General features: G+C 30.9%; 4 protein-coding genes across 4 annotated transcripts; 1 reads left to right on the top strand and 3 right to left on the bottom strand.

Moving 5' to 3' along the window:
• Window positions 1-179: 179 nt before the first annotated feature.
• ASCRUDRAFT_10378 (uncharacterized protein) lies at window positions 180-1,835 on the bottom strand (the record flags this gene model as incomplete). The annotated part of the gene is made up of 1 exon (XM_020188576.1): window positions 180-1,835. One exon carries the CDS (start codon window positions 1,833-1,835, stop codon window positions 180-182), a length of 1,656 nt encoding a protein of 551 aa, XP_020044655.1.
• Window positions 1,836-3,422: 1,587 nt separating this feature from the next.
• ASCRUDRAFT_78033 (F-box protein) lies at window positions 3,423-5,554 on the top strand. The gene has a single exon (XM_020194109.1). The coding sequence runs from the start codon at window positions 3,481-3,483 to the stop codon at window positions 5,323-5,325; it is 1,845 nt and encodes a 614-aa protein (XP_020044654.1). The 5' UTR covers window positions 3,423-3,480; the 3' UTR covers window positions 5,326-5,554.
• An 875-nt stretch (window positions 5,555-6,429) lies between these two features.
• ASCRUDRAFT_19540 (SUR7/PalI family protein) lies at window positions 6,430-7,095 on the bottom strand (the record flags this gene model as incomplete). Its single annotated transcript, XM_020189594.1, has 1 exon — window positions 6,430-7,095. A coding segment is annotated over one exon (666 nt), but the record flags the coding sequence as incomplete, so codon positions are not given.
• Window positions 7,096-7,761: 666 nt separating this feature from the next.
• On the bottom strand, window positions 7,762-10,734 carry BPH1 (Bph1p; the record flags this gene model as incomplete). The annotated part of the gene is made up of 2 exons (XM_020190943.1): window positions 7,762-10,305; window positions 10,408-10,734. 2 exons carry the CDS (start codon window positions 10,732-10,734, stop codon window positions 7,762-7,764), a joined length of 2,871 nt encoding a protein of 956 aa, XP_020044652.1.
• Window positions 10,735-11,106: the final 372 nt, after the last annotated feature.

Genomic DNA, 11,106 nt, shown 5'->3' with positions numbered 1-11,106 from the left:
GAAAAGAAATCCCCACGCTCACAGATATATGCCTAAAACTAACCTCTTCCATAATCCCATAGTAAGAGAATTTGTTGTTAAGTTCATGATTGTAAATCGATTTTGAGGTTTATCTTAATGATTTCAGATAATATTCTATTAGATACTTGTAAAATTAATTCGTTTAATTTAATTAATTTCTATTTTCCTATGTTGAAAAAATTATTAATTAGAATGACAGTTCCATTGAAAGTCCCCTCTTTAGTTATTAATTTTCTCAATAAACTATTTATATTTTCATATTCTTTAGGAGTTTCATTTAATTTGCTTGATTTAAAGTCAATGTAACATTCAATTTTATTAACTGGCTCATTGAATCTTAATATTTTCTCATTGTCATAATCATCAAAATTATTATCAACTAATATAGAATCTAAAAGATTATAATCATTCAGATTACCTTTATTATCACTAAAATTGAAAATGATTGACCAATTTATTATTAAATCATAATTTGAATGATTATTTCCAATATTAATATGGTTTAAATTTTTGAAAAATTTAAATAAAGCAAATATTAATCTTTTATTTGGGTTTGAATTATTCAAATTTAGGAAATCAGCTTCATTTAATAAAGATTTAATTTCCAATAGTATTGAATTAATAAATTCTATTTTTTCATCAGTTGAAATATCTTTATTATTCTTGTTCTTATTTGCGTCAATTAAATTTAAAATCTTATTGATAAAAAACAAATTGAAGTATAAATTATTTAAATCTTTTAAATACAATAAATCTTTAGTTATCAAGTAATTGTAAATTTTTAAGAAAAAAGATAATCTTTTTAGTAATAAAAGAGAATAGGAATTTAAGTGATTGAAAAAGTCCATGAAATTATTGATATCATTTTGAATTAAAATGTAATTGGGACTGTTTAAATTTTCTTTTGAATTTTTATTATCAATTTCAAAAAAGTGAGTTATTAATGGAAATAATTCGATTTTAGATAGATGGTTGTTGTAATTTAAGTTATTTAATAGTAAATTAATTAGCTTATTATTAAAAGTATTAAATGATATAGTAAAGTTAAAATTGAAAATATAAGTTAATATTAGATTGTAAGATATTTTGATTAGTGAACTGTTGTTGTTTTTGTTATTTTTGTTGATTGATATTATATTAATTTTAAATAGAGGAATGAATTTATTTAGATAAGCAAATCTTAAGTTCCAATCATTTAATGAAGGGATTGAGATAATATTTGAATAAAAATTAATTTTTTTATTCAAATCTTGGTTTAAATTGTCGTTTATTTCAATTAATTGATTCAAGTGCTGATTCTCAGTTTCCGATTCATTAGAAATTGTATTAATTGAGTTATCATCAACTTCATCATCGATGTTATTATCATTGTCATTTTCTATATTAATGTTGTACTTTTTTAAATTTTTATTATTATTATTTGATAGAATTAATAATGAAATTAATTCCAATTGTAGTTTATCATTATCATTTTGACTACCATTTTGATTATCATTTTGATTATCATTTTGGTTGGATAAATAATTTTTTAAAAGAGCATTAATTTTTTTTAAATTTTTATAATTTTTACTTAATTTTTTATAAGACTTTAAATTATTTATAGAATTGAAATTTTTTTTTTGTTTATTAAACAAAGAAGAATTTTTTAAAATTGAATCAGGGTTCAAAGAATTGAAAATTGAATTGTTATCAGATTTTATGAAATTTGATAAGGTGGAATTTAAATCAGGTAGATTGGAAAGATTTCCACCGTTGCTATTGTCGTTATCGGATAGACTTATTGATAGAGAGTCTGAAAAATTTGAATCATTCATTAGAGATGATTAGAGATGATTAGAGATGATTAGAGATGATTAGATGATTGAAGATCTAAGGATAAAAAGAAGATAAGAAAGAAGAGAAAAAAAATATCAACAAATGCTGTAATGGTATATGCATTACTTTGCATGTGAGTACATTGATACCTCAATTGTGGAGCAGAAAAGGTCACGGGAGGATAATGTGCTAAAGAGGTCTAAAAGGTCAAGTTGTTCTTGTAATTGATGTGTTAGTTTGACGATTGTTTGTAAAGCATGAAAAGCGATGAGAAACCTGCTTAGTTAATGGGTGTTGAATAAAATAAATGATTGATTTTGAAAAAAAATACTTTTAAAGAGACTAGCTGCGTTTCTAACCGGAGAGAATTGTTTATGAAAACAGTAATCCTCGATTATAATCCATTTCAAACCCATGAGCAGCAATCGTCGTGGTTTATGAGCTGTCTATAATATTTGCTAAGAAATAATGTAAAGGCAGTTTCTTTTTTCAGTGGAGTTTGATCCTGCCATGAAAAATCTAATGATTTAAAGCAAATATTCTCACAGAGAGATGAAACTCAAGCCGATAGCCATTAAGAGCTGTTTTTCTATGTCACAGGGAGTTACAAATCCAGATACTAAAAAATGCTAATAGGACCTTCGATTCGGAGTGGATTGAACCAACAGAATAGAAGAGTGATTAATCTTTCTACAAGCATGTTTGTGTTAGGAATGGATTCTGGATCACTGGTTTTCATTTTGTGATTTCTTGTTTTGCCGTTATCTACAACTATAAAAGGAGAAGGTTTTGATAACCATATTTCTACATGAAAACAACCCACTCAGTCTGTAAAGAGTAGCCATCGAGCACAAGCAAAAGAAGTAATGGAGGAAGAACAAGCTCAGGATATAAGCACCCACCATACACTTGCTGGGTTCTATTAAGTGGATAGGAGTATTGAGCAAACTGCCTTTTTTGGCTATTGAACACAGCATAATCATGACGTTGTTCTCACAGCAATCTTCCGCATTGGGAAGGTCTTGTTTTATTGTTTTCCAGATGAGGACCACTTCAAAGAAACGTCTCTCACAAAACCAGCCAATCACATCACAGTTCTGTGCGTGAGTCTCTATTTGGCCTTATTTAAGACCCGTCAACTCATGCGAGAGCCATGACGCTGTCCCAATGAGGCAATTTCTTCTCCTAGATTCTGGGGCCAATGGCTACATGCTTGCTGCACCCCCAAGCGTTCTGTTCCGGCTGGGCTGCGTCGCAAGCGGCTGCTGAAATATCCAGAGTATCCTCCCGTCAGCACGGGGCTTCTTTCGGAAAACTGCAGCTAAACTCCCTTGTGTCGCACCTAGCTGTCCCGCTTCTGGACTATTGTCACGCGCATAAAGTGGAGCCCGACTCCAGAACCGAAAACGAGCGGTTTTCAGGTGGGCTGCCGGCTGTCTGCAGGCTATGCAGTGGGGTGCATTGCTTCCCCAGATTTTATTCTGGTGGATTTTATTCGTTTAGCACTCTGTGGAAAAAGTATAAATAGCTGGAGAGTGTCAGATTCTTTGAAACTTTTCATTCTGTTTTTTATCTTCTTTATCTCTCTTTTACCTATCTATCCTGATCCTGTGAATCTTTGCCCTAGAAGCCCTACAAATAACAATGCTCACCTCAATAATAGAAGTCTTACCAACTGAAATATTGGAGATTATCTCCTCGAATCTTCAGGGGGATTCAAACGACTTGTTCCACTTATCTTTAACTTGTAAAAAATTCAACTATGTCTCAAATAAACATTTATATCACCAAATCGTTATAAGGCCCTCACCAACTATTCTAAAACAAATATCTTCTCATCAAGAAAGCTACGTACATTCTGATCTCACTGATATTGAAATCAACGACGAACTACAATACCAAACCAACAGAATAAATACGTTGCTATCCACGTTGTCAAATAATAATTTTTTATTACACTATATTGATTCATTATATTTCAGATCAAACCATTTAAATTTCTTGATTAGCAATCAGGCCTTGAATGATTTGAAAATTAAATTATCAAATCACTTATTAATTAATTGCCCCAACTTGACTAATTTGGATTATAAATTACCAAACAATATTAATTTGGCTTTAAATGATTCAAATCAATTGATTAATAAGATCAATCAACTAATATTAAATAACAGCAATAATAATAATCTAAAATTATCCAATTTTAACGCAAATTTACTTTCTTCAAATATTTTAAATGAAAATGATAAATTAAATCTATTAAATCTATTTAACCAAACTATTTATAATCCATACAATCATAATAATTATCAAAAATTAACATTTAATTCTTCTCCTTTATACATCTTTAATCAATTACACGTCGAAGATTTTCTTTTATTTAAAAATGATATCAACAATCTAAAATTAAATGTCTCCTCATTAACTCTAAATCATAATTTGTTAAATCAATACAATTTTGATCTATCTAATTCTTTTGATTTCACTTCAGTCGATTATAATAGCTATAATAGCTATAATAACTATAATATCTATCTTAACAGTTACAACGCTATCAACAACTTAAATGACCCTCAGGATACTATCAACAACGATGAAACTCTCTTATTGAAGAATTTAGTATCTTCTTCAGATTCAAATACAGCCTCTGCTACTAATTTAAATTATTATCCTCTCGATTTGAATTTCAAAAATTTAAATCATTTATTCAATGAAAGATCACTAAATACTGTTAAATTCACCTTCTGTGATGACAAGAACTGCATTTGTTTCAAAAAACATTTAAAAGATCTAATCTACTTTAACAATTTATCCTCAATAGAATTAGTTAATTTACCAATCTATAATAATGATGAATATTTTGTTCCTTATGATCATGATCATCTACAAAAGAACTCAAAGTCAAAGTCAAAGTCAAAGTCAAGTTCAATTGAAAATTTAGTCAATGAAATTCATTCTTCAAAATCTGTAGATTTCATTGTATCAAAAATTATATCGGTCCAAAAAAACCTCCAAAATATCAAACTATCCTTTAACAAAAAAAACTACAAAATCTCCTTAAATTCAAACATTTTTAAATCTTTAATTAAAAATAATAAAAACCTAATTAAATTAGATATCCCTTTAAAATTCTCCATGAACAACTCTTTAGCTTCAAATTATAACTCAAATTATTCTTCTTCTACAAGTTTATCAAATTTAAATAATTCCTACATTAGCAGCTATTTAAGTGATTTTAATAACTATAACTATATGAATGAATACTACTCAACTGATTATAATAATAGTTATAGCTATCTTAACGATTTGTCATCTGTTAATCTTAATACCTTAACCAGTTCTCTAAATCAAAATTTATTATCTCCAGATAAAAAACAAATTGAAATTGACCAGAAGAATATCAAATTTTTATCTAAAAAATTTCCAGATTTATATTATTTTGGTGATTCTCCTCTATCATCTTTAAATTCTCACTATATACCAATTTAATTTTCTTGTTACGATATACGAACGAACAATTGCTTATGTTTTATTCATTCTTTATTCTGTTTTCTTTTTTTTTTACCATCTTTTCATCTAATGTTTTATTTTACTAACTTATTCAGCATTCAATTAAAACATAGTTTTTTTTTATTTTATTTATTTCATTCGCTATATAACTCATATACTTTATATATTCTTCAGATTTATGTTTTTGTTAATATTATGATAATGCCCAAAAAAATCTTAATGTAATTTTCTATTCAATGGAATAAATTTTTTCAAGACATTTCTTGTATAGATTATTTGTATTTTTTGTTTAATGTTTACAATTTTGAAAATTTCAATGAAATTTCAATGAAATTTCTTTTTTCTTTTTAAGTATATTAAATATCATTTAAAAAGGTCATTTGTATTGATAGGCTTGATTAACTGGTTATTGGAATAATAGAATAAAAAAAAAAGAAACAAACAAACAAAGCAACAAAAAAAAAAGAATAAAGTTAAGCAAATAATAACAAAAGAAAAAATCCAGAAAAGGAAAGGGTATCACACATCACAAAGGGTATAAGAAAAAATTCAATTTGGTTTTAATTGATTCAAAAAATGTAAAATAAAAATATTAAGAAAAAAAGATTTCCTCCATAATTGTCCTCTATAATTTACTTTTCCCACTAAGCATTCAAATAACATGCATTAATTCTATGGGTTAGCACTTGTAGTAAGTTGAGGATTGTTATTAGCAGCAGTGCTAATTCCTGGAACATGGCTTCTAAACCCTGGTTCGGAGTTGACAGGATTACTAGGACCTGTAGTGGTATCAAGATTGGGGTTGGTGGTGTGTCCAATGTTGGCAGTTGGAGGTAATGGAGGTGCAGCAGGATTATAAGTACGATCAACGTTTTGTGGATCTGTAGGAGGATTCTGCTGGTTTTTGTTTTTGAAAAAATTGATTTTTCTCAATGCACTATTTTGATGATTTGTTGAACCTGGATCCAAATCACTGTCGTTATCATATCTGGATTGTCTGTTAGCATTGTAGCTTGGACCAAATGGTTCGTGTCTAGGATAACCACCAAAACCACGATTATTGTTACGGTTTCTATGAGCAAAATCACTATCAGAAGAAGAATAGCTATTTTTTCTGTATCCACTTTCTCGATCAGTTTTTTTACTTTTTTTTGACTTTGCAATAAAACCCAAACAAAACATCATTAAAAATGAAACTAATAATAAAAATACTGGAACCCAAGCAAAGGCCATCATCTTGGTGGAAATAGAAACACTCAAATCCGAGTCTCTGAAAGCATCCCTTCCCTTAACTAACACAGCAGTCATACAAGAGGCACCTGCAGTGATAAATAAAAGAGCCAAAAATAATATACCACTTGAGGCTGTTGTGAGGAAAGAAGTGCCACAACACAACGTTAATGTAGTAAGTGCAATTGCAAGCAAAATAAAAAACAAACCAATTAAAAAGGCTGCCCACGCAAATTTCGACAAATGGTAAAAAACACTTCGGTTATTTATGAAACTTGATGGAACTCCATCTCTCGTGTTGAAGTTATCTTGTGGAGAAAATGGATAAGCAGCTGAGGAGCCAGTGCAATCATAGTTCCTTCCATTAGAAACACCACAGGATCTGTAATTTGTCCACCTAGTTATATCATGAGGAGCTGTTGAAATCGTGGAGGTGTCAGCCTGAATCCAATAGAAGTCCCCCAAGATAGATGAATTGGAAGCACCATTCAATAATACAAAAAAAACTAGTAAGCCAGAACTATTGTTTAAGAGAAAAAAAAAATTAGTAATGAGTTCAATGTTATTTAATTGCCATAGTTGAATACAAGATGCATTGAATTGAAATTCATCTAATCTATTAGAGATACTGTAAAAACATACCCAAATAAAAAAAACAATGGTATAAAGGACAACAAACGACTTGCACCCAACATTATCGATAAAGTAGAATATATATTATACTATTTGATCTGTATTCAAAATTTGTTGTAAGATGTACGAAATCAATAGATACTTTGGTAGAAGAAACCAAGTTGGGAAAAGTTGAACAATTATAAATCATTTATATGATAAATCAGGTAGCAACAGTCTCGAAAGGCTGTTTCAAGAAAGATCAAGCCATTACCTTATCGATCTTCATAACATTGCTATCATACATAAGCTCTCGCTATTATACATTGGTTAAGGTTGAACAAAAACAACCTCGCATCATTCGCAACCCAACTAGAGTTGCTATTAATGAACAACTTCTGCAACCCATTAGCCATACCAAGAAAGCACGATACACATACTGTTCTACCGACGCTACAGCCTGTGACCACCCACCTCTTGTTCACTGTTCACTGTTCACTGCTCACATCTTCCCATTTCACATCTTTCCATTGCATCTTCTCCATCTTCTTCATCTTTTTCCACTCCAACGGCTCACCGCCAGATCGCAAGCCGTCCCTTCGAGTCGCCGGCCACGATCTCCCCACGGCCGATACGTTCGCCGTCGCCGTTCAACTCGCTCCGCAAAACCATCTCGATGGATGTGATCCAGCTCTGTGGAAAGTTGCTTCCTCTGTCTTTTTGTGTGAAGGAGAAGCTTCTGAGTTTGCTGATGCTCCAGCTGCCATCTTTGACGACCAACTCGTGGGCCTCGATGCTTTTCTTTCCTCCAGTAACGACTATCTGGTAGTCCTCCCAGAACTCGTGGTTCTGCAAGTAGTCTCGGCTGATGCTTGTGTTGCCATTGGGCTTTTGGATGATCATATTCAAGTTTCCAAAGGAGATTGATGTTATGTTATCCCTCAATTTCTTTTCGGTGATAAAATTGCCATTGATTGTGAATAGTTTCAAAAGACTTTTTCCACTAATCGCAATCATCCCACTGTCATTTGAAATCGCTATTTGCTCGATTTTCTTGAAATTTCTAGCAAACTTACTGCCCTGTTGCTTGCTGTTCATCGAGAACTTTCTGATAAACTTGAATCGGGAAATATCCCATAGCCATGCATACCCATTGGCATCTAAACTTAGTGCTAGATTATAAGAAGGTGCCACCTTGATGGAAACCACCGAACTCAAATGCCCTCTTAATACACCTTGAAATTCCAAGTCAATATCGTATTTTTTCATACCATCATTCAAATCATTGTATCCCTCTTTACCAACCAAGTTTCCTCTTAATGGATACTTCCAAATGTTAATAGTTCCATCGTTGGACCCTGTAAGAAACATTCTATTACCAATTTGAGCTAAACTTGTAATAGACCCAAGATGAATATCTTCAAATACCCTACCATTTATTGACATTGATGAAACAGTTTGCCCCCCACGAATTCTTAAATTATCTTGAGTTGAAAACAATTTCATTCTACCCTTCCAACAATTATCCTTATGGTTTAATTCAATATGTTCGATTGGCCGTTTGGATCTTGATTCAGATACATGAACAGGTATGTCTAACATTTTTTTAATCTCTAATTTCACATTATATAACACTTCCTTTACTGGATGAGGCTTGGTAAAAACTTGTAGTGGGGTTTGCCCGAAATTATGAATAATTCCTGTCATTGCTTTTCTTTCATTTTCATCTTTAATTTTATCGAGATCAATAGCTCCTTGATAACTAAGATAATGAAAAACATTTGTACAATCAATGGCGTTTTGTCCTCGTTGTTTGTACCCAAATACCAAATCAATCCATTCATTTAAATGCGCTGAAACATACGAACTTTCTAACGCTTCTCTTTGTTTCTTGATAAAAATTTTTGGATCACCTTTAGCCCATGGCGGTAGTTCAACATTGTTTATAGACTCTCCATTTTGCAACTTTCCGAATTTATAATTATTTGAGTTAGTTAAGAAATCATCTAAGTAATAAAATTCAGGAATCAACTCTCTAACATCAGCATTATTATCCTTCGATGCAGAATTCCATGCCTTTGGAATAGAGTAAAACATCCTATCTGCGTGGTCAAACTTTCCTCCCTGCAAGATAAGATACGATTGAACATACGGTTCAAGACGTATTAAAAACGAGGTTACTATCATTGCAGAGGAATAATGTGTTCCATAATGAAATGGCGGAGCTGATTCATCTGTCATCCCAATTAAAGCTTCATACCTTTCTCGAAATTGAGCTTCTCTTTGTGGATTTTGCGCTCCCATTGGTTTTGACAAATCTCTAAATGTTTTAGGATCATTCAAATCCAACTCTTCACTGGTATAATCGGCAATCACCCAAGGAAAAATGGGATATTGGGTTAAATCATTAAATGTCCTTCCCGCCAATGTGTTAACAATCATCAAGTAATAAAAATTAGATGTCTGTCCCTTTCTCCATTTTCTTGTAACATATAAATTAGTACCCAAAGTATTTTGAGTAAATGCATTGGCTAATTTAAGTGCCAAATTAGAATTGGTAGATATTGTCGCAGATGAGTTTGCAACTCTAAAGACTTCTGCAAGATCCTTGTCCATTCCACTGCTTGATGCACAAACTGATAATTTAGAATAAATTAAATCCCTTTCTTTAGTATCTCTGCATGTAATCAAAAAACTGCTTCCATTTAGAAAAAAAATTTCCAACGCTACATCTCTTAACAAAAACTGTCGTTTAGAGACTGAAATCATCTTGGTGGTCTCCCAGGTGCTGCTTTTATGTGATCGATTATTTTTTACCCTTGTCTCTTTTGATTTGGATGGTCCAGCAATCAATTGCATGTAAGGATCACGAGAACCTGGTGGAGCATCTTCCACATCAACGACTTCACCATTAGGACAATGAAAATAATTTTCAATTAAATATAAATGAGTCTCTCCTAATATGAGAATCCCCTCTGCCGCTTCTAATCCAAGAATTTGACTAACATTCCAAAGATCTCTAATTCTATCACCTATAAAAAGACTTCTTAAAATTTTTCTGTTTTTATCTTCTTGAGTATTTTCAAAACTGCCAGGATCTTCAATCAACTCAAATTCCTCATTATCATTTGAAATACCAGAAACTTCCGTGTCTAGTGGTAAAGTATCAATGCTATCAATTAAACTATTCATTGGCGAATTTTTCTTAGTAACTGGAACCTCAATCTTGCGAGAAAATTTTTCATCATTTACAGCGTATTCTTCAGATATAATTCTTTTACGCATCCTATCTGAACTTTCAATATAATCAAGAATCCATCTTTTAGTTGGAACATTGAAAAATACTTTATAGCATTCTGTTTTGGATCTCATGAAGTTTGAAATAAAAAATTGAACGTTATCTTGATGGTCTTGGAGATATCTATAATATTTAGTTAATTCGGTAGATATAATAGTTGATTTAGAATTAACACAATCAGTCTTGAAATTAATAAACAATTCAATTGATGAATTATCTTGGGTCTTTGCTGGTAGTGATTTTAACATATCTATTATTGATTTTTTACTGCAGAACGCTTTCTCATAATCATCAAAAATAGTATATAAACAACGTCTAAAAGTATTTCTTAAAAGAGGATTGTTTTTAATCATATTAACAACGTCTTCATCACTTGAGGTTTCAATGTTTTCAAAAAAATGCAAAATGGTTTGTTGTTGATCTTTGCTTATACAATCCACAATTGTTTTAAAAACTTGTTTTTTAGCCATAAAAATTATTCTTAATAGATTAATCACTAAACTTGAATGTGATCCATTGCCATTTTGACCAAAACTATTGTCAATTTCATAATCTATATTCTGAAAAATGAATACTATCAATGATGCAAGTTTTTCATTACTAAAAACATAGGAAGAAAA

This window comes from Ascoidea rubescens, assembly GCF_001661345.1.
Source record: "Ascoidea rubescens DSM 1968 unplaced genomic scaffold ASCRUscaffold_19, whole genome shotgun sequence".
In the NCBI taxonomy this organism is placed as follows: Eukaryota; Fungi; Ascomycota; class Saccharomycetes; order Ascoideales; family Ascoideaceae; genus Ascoidea; species Ascoidea rubescens.
This window is presented reverse-complemented; position numbering and strand designations above follow the sequence as displayed.